Source organism: Solanum stenotomum, chromosome 1 (genome assembly GCF_019186545.1).
Source record: "Solanum stenotomum isolate F172 chromosome 1, ASM1918654v1, whole genome shotgun sequence".
Taxonomy (NCBI): domain Eukaryota; kingdom Viridiplantae; phylum Streptophyta; class Magnoliopsida; order Solanales; family Solanaceae; genus Solanum; species Solanum stenotomum.
This window is the reverse complement of record NC_064282.1, coordinates 12,760,682-12,775,000: the sequence shown is the minus strand read 5'-3', so window position 1 is coordinate 12,775,000 and position 14,319 is coordinate 12,760,682. Positions and strand designations below refer to the sequence as shown.

General features: G+C 34.1%; 1 protein-coding gene across 2 annotated transcripts; it reads right to left on the bottom strand.

Moving 5' to 3' along the window:
* Window positions 1–89: 89 nt before the first annotated feature.
* Window positions 90–11,751, bottom strand: LOC125865639 (serine/threonine-protein kinase Nek2). 2 transcript variants are annotated; one of them, XM_049545846.1, is made up of 15 exons: window positions 11,494–11,751; window positions 10,225–10,369; window positions 9,983–10,049; window positions 9,521–9,586; window positions 9,295–9,341; window positions 9,122–9,167; window positions 8,919–8,999; window positions 8,778–8,820; window positions 8,639–8,688; window positions 8,469–8,550; window positions 8,285–8,334; window positions 5,307–5,380; window positions 4,294–4,345; window positions 1,849–2,268; window positions 90–948 (listed from the first exon to the last, which is right to left on the bottom strand). In XM_049545846.1, exons 2-15 carry the CDS (start codon window positions 10,308–10,310, stop codon window positions 286–288), a joined length of 1,827 nt encoding a protein of 608 aa, XP_049401803.1. In that variant the 5' UTR covers window positions 10,311–10,369; window positions 11,494–11,751; the 3' UTR covers window positions 90–285. The 2 variants fall into 2 exon arrangements, with proteins under 2 accessions (XP_049401803.1, XP_049401810.1); XM_049545853.1 differs by having other exon boundaries at window positions 11,368–11,498.
* Between the last annotated feature and the right edge of the window lie 2,568 nt (window positions 11,752–14,319).

Sequence of the window (14,319 nt, the reverse complement as noted above, 5' to 3'; positions counted from 1 at the left end):
AGTAAATGCACCCAAAAATAGAAGAGACAAGGAGCATAACAAGCACTCTCTAATTCGGCAAAAATAGATGCTAACATTGGAACCATCCATAAGCAATAATATTTCTAGCGGAATTAAAGAACCTGTTCTCATCCATATTATCCTATCAGTACTTGGTGAATTTGCTAAATATGCTAGCTATGAATTAATGTTTCAGCTTATGACTGCCTCTACGTAGCAAAATCTGGGCACCTACAGAAAATATTACAGCAAAGACTACTTTATACACATTGAATGTTCTTAGAACTAATCTTCCTGTTTAGGAGCATTTTCCTTTATGCTCTTGGTCAACCAAATAGCAGTTTCCCTCGGAGAAACTTTTTCTGGTCCAAATGGCTTCAATAAGACACCAAGTTCATCGAATCTGTCTTCTTGCAAGAGTCTAGCACTGAACTCAAGTAGTCCCTCCAGGGCTTCGGCCCGTTGCTTATAAGATGACATGTTAAAACGACGGCGTCTTGTGTCAGATGAGGTTCGGCTAGATGCACCAGCAGTGGCATTTTGATCAGAAGAATCAGTTATGTCCTCTCTATCCACATGCACCATGGGGCCTTCAAACCCTTGCCAAGCATCATTGGCACTCATTCGATCAAATTTACTATCAGGAATCTGTATGGTACATTTGTCTTTCATAACTGAATACTCAGCTTGTGGTGAGCCAGAGGAACCTTGCGCAGAGTTTGATGATGTTCGGCGTATAGGATGGAAAGGATCTTCATATGAAGCTAATGGAAACTCAAGCATCTTGTCAATTCGAGGGGCATTGACAGAAACATCAGGAGACTTAATACAGTCAAGAAAACTGAGACTCGGCCTTCGAGGTAATTCTTGAACTGCTGCCTTGTTTGTCAATGGCAAAGATGCCCTACGAGTTGTAGAAACAGATCTCTTCACCAGGGTTCGTGAAGCCTGTCAAGCATAGAGTAGTCAAACGACAGGACGCAGGTGTTGGGAACACATCACCAAGGGAAATATGGTTAAGCAGGCTAGAATTGCATATAATCATATTACTGCTTAAAGTACATAAGCTTATATCCATGATTTTCAAAACATAGATACAAAAGCAACCACATGTTATTTTCTTCTTTTTTTAAACTGGCAACAAGTTGGTACAGAAAGGCACTAATAAAGCAGTTCAAAAGCATAATTACTGAGAGACCAAAAACCACCCAGCTAAGAAAAAATAGAATTTACAGAGAATCTTATCAAATGAATCTACTAGGGAATCTGCCTCCTCTACTCTACTTTCTATACACAAAAAGTGAAACAACAAGATACAATTCATCTTCAGCTTCTGTGTTGAGGTCTGCTTATCTTCAACGTGTTCTTTTATTTTCTTTTTGCTTTTTCTGCTCTCTCTCTCTCTCTCTCGTGTGACAGTATTTGATTTCACACACAATTTAAGATTTTAATCTAACTAGTTTATCATATAATAATAATTGTGAAAATGAATATTAAAATTGTTACTGGAAATTAACTAAGCTAATGTGATGGAACATATCCTGGTTCGGGCATTCCAAACAGTTAATCAAGATCCAAATGAAAATAACAATATTAGGTTAAATTTTAGGATACCCGCTTTTCTTTTCACATATAAGTTGACACCATCTAAGATTTAGTGAGAAACCATTTTCTCTAAATCTGTTGCAATGACAAACTATTGACTCTATTAGTTTTTATATATTGGTATTTTGCCTACTTTGTTGTACATCAGTTGAACCGCTTGGACGTTCTTGTCTAGAATAAAATCCATTTACTTTTATAAAATAGAAAGAAGTAAAACGAATAACCTTTTACTTGTAACCTTACCATATCACTGTTCCTTAGATCCACTTGTCTTCTTGGAGTAGTCAATTTTGGCACGATCACCTTTGGATTCTTATTCACAAGCAAAGCTTTTGAAGTGATTTTTTTTGTGACAGTTGATCCTCTATCAGGGCTTCCAACAGACAATTCAGATACTCTGCTTGGTGTTTTTGGATATCTCCGATTTGAAAAAGTATAATCGTGATCAGAGACACTAGGATTCAAAGTCCTATCATTTCCACATGACATTCGCTTCTCTCTGTTCTTTGCGACAGGTGTGCTTTCAGAAATTGCAAATCTGGTTTTCTTTACATCATTATCAGGCAAACAAGCAGGTAAACTGTTGCGTCTGGGGCCATTAAGTTTGAGATGTGTATTAATCACATATGGCTGAAGAAGTGGATTCCTAAGAAGTTCTGCTGCCTGTATAACAAAAATAATATTTTAAGTCAGTATGAATATTACAATCAAAATATGCCTTAAGTTTTCAGTCTTTGTAAGGAGATTCCCTATTAACTTTATATCTTAAGAGCTAATCAGGTCACTAGATCAATTTTGGCTACTAACCAACAGTCTAGAAAACTAATCTGACGGAACAATGGAAGCACTCTAAAGAAGCCAAATAGACATATTTTAACCTTTTGTGGTCAGTATTGAATAGCTTCTGCGAGAAAGTAATTTAAGGCGTTACGCTTCCTGTATTTTCATGCTTCAAAGTTAATTTAAGCAGAAATTTATCAACTTACAGAAAAATGATAAACAGAAAGACCTACTGTTTAAAGTGTTGGCATGTTAATCCTTTCATTTTTGTTAGAATCACTACTCTCAGTTATATAGTAAAAATCACTCCTGTACTTCAGAAGAGAAGCTCCTTCTAAGCCAGCACTCAAAGATAATCATCAATTATGAAAGGCTTCATACTTCAAAGCTAAAGACAGGAAAACATGAAATGCTTGTGGGCAAAATGATGAGACATGTCATCGATACTGTTGATATTACACAACTACATAAAAGTTATGAGTAAAGATCCTTGCAGTTTTAGCATAAACGTAAATTAAGGCTACAACTTCTCAAATTAGATGCAACACAACTAAGAAAGAGATTATTCATGTCCTTTGGTTTTCTTCACTATAATCCCTAATAAAGGGTCAGAGTATAATTCCCAGCTCTTAGGAGTAGCTAGTTGTTTTTTCTTATTTAATAACAAAGAAATCCCTCAGAACCTGAGGTGACTGTTCTCTGTGGATAATGGCCCCCTCCTCTACCCTCTACCCTTCTCCACTAAATACAAGTATGTGGAAGGGTTCAGATCTGCGATGTGTGCTCTTAGGAGCGACTAGTTCCTTCGCATATTTTACACAACCAGACAATATTTATGGAACATTAAAACATTTGGCTTGTTACATATTGAATAGAGGACTTCTTCTCCACCTATGCATGTCAATCAGTCCACATAGGTAATTTAAGACTAAAAATAACAGGTATCGCAGGCTAGAGAGTATTGCTGACAGAAAGTCACACGCAGGACAATTGTTACTGAACCAGTCGAGTCATATGAATACATAAAAAACAATACAGGAAACTAGAAGGAGGATTTTTTTCTTTTGAAATAGGTAACTTCAATACAGGAAACTAGGAGGATTTTGTGCCGTAGCTGTGGTATACTTAGTGATATTTAATTCAGATATACTATGATGCTTGGGATAATTACTAATAAAAAAAATTATTGAGAAAGATAATTACTAATAAAATTTGTTGCAAATGCTACAAATCATTAACTACAGAAGAAGCATATTGATAGCAAAATTCGGGTCTAAGTTTCCTTGTTTATCCCTTTACCTTCCATCCAAATGATGACTCATCAACTTGGTATTTGTAAAGATATTTTACATTACCAGAAGATCATGTCAACCTGCCTTTTTCTTAAAATTAGGGCAGAAGACAGTTGCCGTACAAGTTCTGGAACAATGGTTAGAAAATGTGTCTCACTTAAGGATTTTGTCTTGTGAAAGTATTACCAACCAAAAAAATTAAAAATAGGAAAGAGCAAAAACAAAAGATATAAAATTGAATGTTTCTAATATTGGATGAAACATAAGTCAGAGGAAGTGTCTTACATTATGGTGTAAAGCACAGGCATGGAAAGCGGGAGATTCACGAAAGAAATGTAACAAACAATAACCTCATAGTCACATATTTGATTTTCAGGTAAAGAAGTTGAGACAGCACTACAGCATTTATAAGCTTCTGTTGGTTTATCTTCAAAATAACTCCATCATATGCAGATCTCTATCTAAAAACATAATCCATTTATGCAGATGACGCAATATGCACAGTAAACCACCAGTTCAAGTTTCTTGGTGAATCTCATAGGAGATCTCAAGGCAATACCATAATGGCTTAAGATGTAAATGAACCTATATAAATACAGATAAAGAGGAATCATACACTTGGCCTCAGTTCTGGGTTTTTCCGCAGCATGCTTTTGACAAGACCTCGGCTGGAAGGCAAATAAGAAAAGTGAATAAGCAGAGTTAAATAAAAGATTCTCATTCAAGGGTAGAGTTTCTCATATATAAAGTCAAAAAAAGATTTCAATACATAATTGCTGAGGCACGTAAACACCCCTCCTACTTTTTGGATCTCGGTGTTCCTTTACTAACAAAAGTAGTACATTGCAAATAGAGGCTATAAGAAGTGAAGAATAGACTCTTCGTGTCGTCATGATGATTCCAAAAACAACCTTGAGTTGTTCGTCATAATAATGAAGACCTGCCTTCCTGACCTCCAAACTAATGCATTATCTCCTTTCACCCAATTTTGCCTTTAGATGGCACCAAGTAGAAATATGTCCTCCACCAAGGAATAGAAAGGGCCCGGGAGGGAAGATGCAGTTAAAATGATTGTTGATTTTCATTGGCCTTTCTTTTAAAACTGCTAGTTTATTCTCCTTTAACATCTCAAAATTTATTTTACAGAAATCTATGTTGGTACTTGGGAATTTGATGATAAAAACAAAATTTATTCCATTCATGCAAATCTACATAGGGAGGCCTGTCATGTTTTGCATTGGACTGGAAGCACAATGGAAGTAGAGGGAATTAAAATGCCCTTAAGAGTGGTTAGTGTAATTTAACTTTAAAATCCTTATGTTGGCCTTTTCAACTAAGGCATGCTTAGATACTGAAACCTCACTAAATTAAAACCAAAGGTACACTCGACTAGTTAAGCTGCTACAATTTTATTCCCATCTGTTGATTGCCTGTTTATAAGTTCAAAATAGACCTGTATATTTAAGATAGTTCTCCAAGAGAACAAATCATTTAAAATCGAAAGAGGAACTTTCTTTAACAGTTCTAGAAGTCCAGCTTAAGAAATCACAGTCCAAAATAAAAAGGCAGCACTTGAACATATAAACATACACCATGACAAAACAAATCTCAATCAAATGAACGACTTACAATGGACCAGAGTATTTTGTCGGAAGTGGTGCCACAATAGACTTGTTTATTTTGTTGATGAGTGCTTGCATATCCTATGTCAACAAGCATAAAATAGCATAAGTTTCAACAACAACAACAACAACCCAGTGAAATCCCACTAGGTGGGGTCTGGGGAGGGTAAATAGTACGCAGACCTTGCCACTACCTCATGGAGGTAGAGAGGCTGTTTCCAAGAGACCCTCAGCTAAGAGCATCAGATCTAAGGAAAGTGAATAGTAAAATGCAAAAGCCTTAAAAACATATGGATAGCAAGGGTTAGTTTCTCAAAGTCGAAGTAACATTACCCAATAACTACCTCATAAGTAGAGTCATAAAGCAACCACCCATTTACTGAAGTATAAGAAGGAAGACAAGGGCCATGATCTCCCAGAAGTACTTGTTAGAGGGGGTTAGTGTACCACATTGAACATCTTGTTAGAGTGGCTTACCATCCCACATTGGTTGGGGAATGGACGGGTGGTCAGCTTATATGGACTACAACAATCCTTCTCTCATGAACTAATTTTGGAGTTGAGTTAGGCCCAAGTGTCATATTTTTACATGGCATTAGAGTCGGGTCTATTCCCACTTGAGTTCCCGGTTCATGCTCTAGTTGGGTTTGGGCGTGAAGGACGGTGTTAGAGTGGGTTAGCATCCCACATTGTTTAGGACGTCGGGTAATGGACTGGTGTTTTGCTTATATGAACTAGGTCAATCCTCCCCTTATGAGCTAAGCTTTTGGTTTTCAGCACACAATGAAGAAATAAGGTGCAATTCTTCATAAAGAACACTTCATTATTTCTATTTTCAGTGGAGCTCCAATGGGAAGATAGAAAATCCCCATGGCTCATTAGCATAAACATGGCAATTGGCATAAACAAAATATATCTATTGTTAGTTTCACATATAAACAAGACAAGTAAATATCCAATTTCTCATATATATTTCTTTCTTCCTATTAAAGAGGGGCGAATTTATATCCTAAAATATGAGGCACGTGAATCTGTGGTCTCTCCCTTAAACTATATATATATATATATATATAAACTAGTATAGTATTAGTTGTTGGCACTCATGCTACAAGAAGGCTAAATGGTGCACTTGGTCGAATGTTGAGTTATTTACCTAGAGGATTAGAGATCAATTCCCACTTCTTCTTTTTTTGAGAAATGTAACAGTTAGTCTATATTTTTCCAAAGGACCTCAAAAGTGTAGTTCCCCTCCAAAAGTGTTGTAATTACATAGGATCCTATACCTACCAAGTTACAGCCAATCTATAGTTGTGCTGATTACTTCTGAGCTATCTAGGTTTACACCAAAAATAATACAGAGCTAAACAATTAAGCTTAAATCTTTGTATGTTGCTCTGCTTTCCTTCATGACATCTCTGGTTCCTCTCTAGCCATACTGTCCACCATATACATGATGGGACAATCTTCCATCTCTCCTCCTTTCTTCCTGCATTTCTATCTCTATTCCAGCACTTCAAAACCTCTTTGATCCTTCCTGGTTTCACCCATTTAATCTCTCTCATATTGGTGAACATTTGCCAAAGTTGGGTTGTCCACTTGCAGTGTAAGAAGAGATGGTAAAAAGAGATGGTTGACTGTCTCTCCTTGCTCTTCACACAAAAAGCACCTGGAACACAGGTGAAGCCTCTTTTGTTCAGGTTCTCATGTGTCAAAACTGCCTCCTTAGCTAACAACCAAGTAAACCTGTTTACTTTATAGGGTATCTTGGTTTTCCATATCATCTTCCAAGGCCATTCTACTTCCTCAATGCCAACTGTGTTGAGATCTTCATATGCTGAATTTACTGTGAAACACCATGTGCTCCCCACATTCCATACCAGTGAGTCCTCTTCCTCAAAGAACACACGTTTTTCCTCATTTTTTTTAGTGGTGCACCCATGTTCTAGAAAAATCCTAGATTCGCCTCTGCCAATAAATAAACCCGCTATTCATCTTAGGTTCAATTTTTTTCCTAGAATCAAGCTAAGTAGACCCAACTAAACTTCATGCTCATCACTATTTTTATAATCCAAACACGCTCCCAATTTGCATCAAGTGCTACACACTTGAATCTTCTTCTAACATCTCTCTAGAGTCATAATACCAACACCTAGAACATGCACAACAACGAATTTCATCTGAAGTTCGTTGGAATTCTCCACAACCATTGTTAGTGGTTAAAAAATGGACATCCGACAAGCTGCAACAACTACAGTTATCATTTCTATTAAATTAGGATTTAGACCTAACTCACACCCCAAAAGCTAGCTCAACCCGTGCTTAGTATCTAGTGCATGGGCAATTTTGATTTTTCAGCCCCCAACATTGGGTGAAATGGACCCTGCTCTGATACCATGTTAAATTAGATCTTAGGCCTAACTCACACCCCAAAAGCTAGCTCAAAGGGAGGAGGATTGCCCAAGCCTTATAAGGAATCCACTCATCTCATTAATCACCAATGTGGGACTTCTGTTATTCTTTAACAGTTTCATTTGCAAAAGAAAATTATACTAGCAGAACTTACTGAAATATTCAGATAAATGATATGAATAATCGCTTCTGTAAAACATGGGCTGCATCATGCAATAACAAACCCAGTGTAATCCCACAAAGTAATGGGATGCATCATATGCTGACAAGAAAATTGTTTAGTAATAAGGGAGGAGGATTGCACAAGCCTTATAAGGAATCCACTCATCTCATTAATTACCAATGTGGGACTTTTGTTATTCTTTAACAGTTTCATTTGCAAAAGAAAATTATACTAGCTGAACTTACTGAAATATTCAGATAAATGATATGAATAATCGCTTCTGTAAAACATGGGCTGCATCATGCAATAACAAACCCAGTGTAATCCCACAAAGTAATGGGATGCATCATATGCTGACAAGAAAATTGTTCGAGTAATAAGGTTAGGCAGCAACAAGGTCATCAGAAACTTACAAATGCCTTGAATGCAGGCTTGAATGCAGCCATTTCATATATACAGCATCCTGGATAGAAAATCAAAGAAATGTCAGTGCACCTTCACATTAGTGCCCACTATGTATGACAACTAAACATAGCATCAGGCACTGATGCGTGCCAGCATGTAACATGTGTGCCACTTGATGTACATCTGTATTACCTAGAGACCATATATCCGACTTAGATCCATAAGGTATGTCTGCAAGAAGCTCAGGGCACATGTAACTGGGGGTTCCAACAATCTGCAAAATTAAGCAAGAATAACTTAGCTTAAACAATATTGAAAAACATGAAATCTTTAAGGTAAAAAGCTACAGTAACATTACTTACCGAGGAAGCAAGGTCATCTGAAGTCAACATCTTGGCAAGTCCAAAATCACCTGCAAGTAGTATGTCGTTCTTGTCCTTCAGTAAAGTATTATAATATAGAATTTTCAAGAAGCCTGAAATGGAAAATGAGCAAACTAACCTAGACGAATATCCTGCTCTCTTGTTAGAAATATATTTGAACACTGCAAAAGATGTTACAAACACAAAGTTTAAAGGAGAAGCAAGGTTAAGAAGTAATAAGTCTATGAATCCACCCAGTGAAAAGCAAATGACAGCAAACCTTGACATCACGATGAAGGATATGATTCATGTGCAAGTAGTCAAGAGCCATTAAGAGTTGAACAAGCCACTTGCATAGTTTCTATTAACAGTTCATGACTTGGTTAGAGACTAATGACAGATAAATGACAGTTCAACTTTTAAAATAACTCTTTAAACTTTAATTGAACATTGGAGCAAAAGATGCAAACAGCAGAAGGTTACCTCTTCAAGGAAATGGACACCCTTTGCTTTTTTTATGGCCTCTGCCCTGCAAAGTTGAAGGAAAATGGAGGTCATTACAATAAAGCAAACATGCAGCTATTATGGCTACTTCCAAGGTCATTAGAGACGAATGGAATCAAACTACATAGTGTAAGTAGGAAAAGGTCACTAACATGTCTCCACCTTCGCAATAACCTATGACTATGCACACATAGCAACCCTGCAAGAGAAGGCGCAAAAAGAAAATCCCATTTAAGCTTTGAATATATCCATTTGATAAACACCGCAGCAGTCAAGTAGTGATAAACACACATATTTCAAATGTTCTATCAAAATATTAGAAGTATCATAGAAAGGCAAGAAAAGAACAGGACTTGAAAGATAAGTACTGTTAGCAACCTTCTCCACCCATGAGTCTTTGTACTCCACAATGAATGGATTTTGCATACTCGAAATAAGGGCCATCTACAAAATAAAGGTTAAATTAAACGACAAGGCATTTTAAGAAAGTTCAACTACGAAGCATAATATGGCATAGAATACATATGAAGATGTACATCAAGTAGCAGTAGAAGTATTTGGCGTCAAAATGATTTATGTTCTTTTCCTTGAATGTTCAAAAGGAGTTGCAGTTTCCTTTGTATAGAAGATTTTATTTTTCCTTCACACTCCAAAGTGTTCCTTTTCTGGTTACTGAAAGCTTAGAATACCAAAATAGAACAAAAAATATAATTTCTGAGCCTCTTTAAAGGCAGATATGTAGAAATTCTAGAATATGGTAAAACTCAATGTTTTCTCAATGTTTCCTAGCATAGGGAAGGCCGGGAGGTGGGAAGATCATGGTTTAAGCAGAAAACAAACCTCCTGGTGCGCATTTCGGCGAGTCCTATCCGTTTGCCGAGCAAGACGAATTTTTTTCAATACATACCTTGAAATAAGATGGATTATAAAGAATAAATTAATTCCTATTTCACAAACATATCATTTGATAAGTATCAATTACTAACAGGATTGAAGATTTCATATACACTGCAAATAGTAGAAGTGCAATAGTAACTATATGTATGTGGCTTATATAAATAACAAGATTTTCTAGTTCTTACTTCTTCTTTTCAAGCTTATGCTTCACAAGAACTGCAGAGCCAAAAGCCCCTTTGCCAATTTGCTCCAATATTTCATACTGCTCCATTGGACCCGTAACTGACTTTCCCTTCAAAGTTCAAACTTCAACTTGCACCAATCCCGTTGCTAAAGGAAAAAACAAATAGATACATTAATAAACTACTACAAGGCTACTAGTTTAGACAAAAATAAAGCAAAACAAAAAATAAGAGGGACTCAACTAATTATAATTAGTCCTACATTGCCAAAAATCTATTACTTCAGATATAGGTACATATTATCCCATATGCAAAGCATTTAGAAAAGAGCTCTCGAGGAATTATAGTGTGATTCCCAGAACTTAGATCATGTCAAATTGCTGAAAATCTTCATAATAAGGTTCTAATATCAGGATACAACTGCAATTTTCCATTACGCTGCACCAATTTAAGCAAAACAAATGCAATAAAGTGCTTTTTTGTTGAGATAAGAAAAGTCAGGCCGTTTTTTCCATGGTACCAAGTTAATTATAAAAACTAATGCAAATAAGTTGCACTTTCTTATATTTAAAGAGGAAGAAAAGTTGCAAACCAAGAAGGCAAGAACCCAAGACTCAATCAAGTCTTCCTTTCCAAGAATTTGAATAAACCAGAAACTACAAAACCCCATTAGAGTTTAGACTGATGAATGAGGTACATTTTTCTTTCTAAAAAACAAGGAATACAACTAATCAAAGACTACCATCTCAAGAAACAAATCAGACGCCCAAATCACAGTTGGTATTCAGTACAATATACAAAACATTAGCAATTACACATTCAAGAAAATCAAGAAAGTACTAAAACCCCTGCAAGACTAGACATTCAAGAAAACCAAGAAAGTACCAAACCCGTGCACAGTTAGACATTCAAGAAAACACACAAGTACCAAAACCCTTGCAGTTACACATCAACATTCAACTGTTACCACTGCATTCGAAATTTAAAAAAAAATTAATATATGAAACACTACAAACAAGATCAGAGACTGAGAAAAAAACAAGAAAACCCCAAACACTCAAAAACAGCAAAAATCTAAAAGCAGATTCAAAATGGGCAACTCACTAAAATAGAATAAATTAGAGCAAATTTCAAGTTCCCATTTACCGGCATTGAAGCTAGTGAAGGAAGAAATAGGTGACAGTCAAGAAAATTGTACAGATTCACTTGAATTTAAGTTGAAAACAAGAAAAGGGGAAAAAGTGAAAAAAGAAAAAGCTGAAAAAGATGAACCAGAAACGTGAAGCTTTGGTGGATCACGAGCTACATTGAAGAATACATAGGGCAACGAGATGTGAAAACGACGTCGTCGGTAGCCTTTGGTCAGAAGAGCAGAAGAAGAAGCAGAAGAAGAAGAAGATGAGGAGGAAGTAGTGAGTGTTCTTGCTCTTCTTCCATAGTGTCTTTTTGTTTTTTTCTTACAAGAGAGAGAAGAAAAGAATAATGGAGAAAATATTTATTTAATAATTACTCCTACACTACTATTTATTGATTTGTACTGAGCAGTAAGTAACTTTTTTAATAAATATTTAGTACTTATTGTCCATATATTAAGGAACATTGAAATAAAATCGTTATATATCTGATTATTATTTTTTTAATAAGAATGTCAAATTAAATATGACAAAATAAAAGTAAAAAGTGAACGCAAAGAATATTAAAAGATAAAAATATTGAAAATATTTTTGTATTTGACGTAAATTATTAGTTTCATTCGTTAATGAAACTTAAATACACCTCTGATCTATCGCATGACATAGCAAATGATATCTAATTCTTGTAGGAGCATGCAACTCTTAATAAGAATTCGAGAAAAGTGTTGAAACCACCTTTAAACCTGACCAAAATTTAGAAATATACTTTATTTATGTTATAAAAATCAATGATGTATTTGAGTTTAATTAGTTAAATAAAATAATATTTTTAAAATTGTCATTAATTCAAAGATGAATTTAGGAGCGTTTTCAATTATACGAAAAAGATGGTGAGAATGGAGACAAAGGAGGGGTGCAGAAGGAGACAAATATAGAGAGAGAAAGGAGATTAACAATTTAAAAATGGATTAATTAATTTTAATTTATTAGTTTGGGGATCTTAATGTAATGAAAATGATGAGAGTAAGAAGTAGACAAACTCTTTGAAGACAACCCCACCTGCCTCAATACCTCAACCCCACTCCCAAAAAAAGTTGAATGATTATTATGAATGTGCATAATCTTGTTTTGACATATTTAGCAAATCAAAATTGGTTTTGGAAACTTCAATTGGAGTAATAACTTTTAATAACATTGGATCTATATAATTAATATCTTTGTTGTTGAGCAATCGCTTTTAGTTGTCATTATACTCTATTATTACTATCAATTACGATCATCAAACACAAATATGTACTTCATAATTATTATCATAGACTCTCATCAGCATCAAAGATAGGAGAAAAATTGATTAATTATATTTTAAAATATTGAAAACTAAAGCAAATTAAATGAGAAAATATGAAGGAAAAGAATACCAATTAATTGATGTATCATATTATCTATCATCAGCTATAACTATATTTTTCACTAGTTATATATATTGTACAAAAAATGATATTTTCAAGTGATATTTTATACATAAAAAAAATTAAGAAAATGATAATAAGAAATTATTTGGATTCCAAATCTTATCATGTACTACTACTAGTCTTGAAATTTGTATAAAATAATAATATGGTCAAACTATTTAAGGGGTAGATGTGGGGACCACTTGTTTTAGCAATCTAAGTAGATGGGCCTGAAAGTGGGTAAGGGGGGAGTACGGGTGGGCCATAAATTACTTGGAGCGTTTGTCGGGTATAGAAATGTGGGCCCAGGCCCTAACTTTCCTCCTATCAATTACGAGGCTTTATCCGTGAATCCTATTTAACTATCCAATCACTCACACATTTCATATTTGACTAAAATTTTCCTTTTATTTTCATTTTTTTCCTCTCCAATTAATTCTAATGGTTGGTCTAATAATAGAATTATTCTATAAATTAAACGATTGTTATATTAATCGGGATATTTTGTGCATGATAATCTAACTTAGTTAACCTTGTCATTCAAAATAAAATGAAATAATTTATAAAGTTGCAAGAAAATTATTTTCAAAATATTAAAGTTTCTATCTTAGTAAGAAAAATTTATACTCGATCAAACTAGTATGATCGATCCAAGAAAAAAATGTAAAAAAAGACAAAAAGTTTCGTAATACATGAAGTAAAGAGATTTAAATTTTAAGGTGCACGAGTGTTGTGTTATGAATTTCACTAATGTAGAGGTGTTAGGACCAACATTATGGTCTTAAAAACCTATTTGAATTGACTTAATTTAAGTGCTTTTAAGTCAAAATAATTTTTAAATATTTTAAAAGTGTTTGGATAAATTTAAAAGGTACTTATAAGCATTTCAATTTAAGCGAAAATGTTAAAAATAAGTCATAAGTCTCAAAAATCAAAAGTTAATCCAATCCAGCTCTAAGAGCATGTTTGACATTGTTGTTGTAAGGCCAAAAATGCTTATTTTGAAAAAAAACACTTTTTTTTTATAAAAAATAAGGTGTTTGACAAATCAATAAAACTACTTTTAAATAGATGCAGAAACAGTTTTTTCTGTTGTTGGGAAGAGGCTAAAATTTTTTTGCTTCTTAAAAAATGCAGAAGCAAATTTTTTTTTTTTACAAGACCAAAATATCTCTTCTATATTTACATATATCCCTTATTAATTAATTAACATATCTCATAACTTTAATAAAAGTTTCATTTACGAATTTTATTTTTATATAATATTCTTTTATTATTTTACGTTTATCGTCATTACTTTATATTTGATATTTTAAATTATATTTAAATCATCTTATCAATATTATATCAATTTTTATTTTCTTATTTATCTATGTATAATATTGATTGTAAAGTTGAATATATACATTTTAATTCAATAAAAATAAAAGTTTGATTAATTTTTTTTATAATAGATATTTAAAATAATTACTATATATAAAATAATCATCATATTAAAAGTATATTGATGTTTG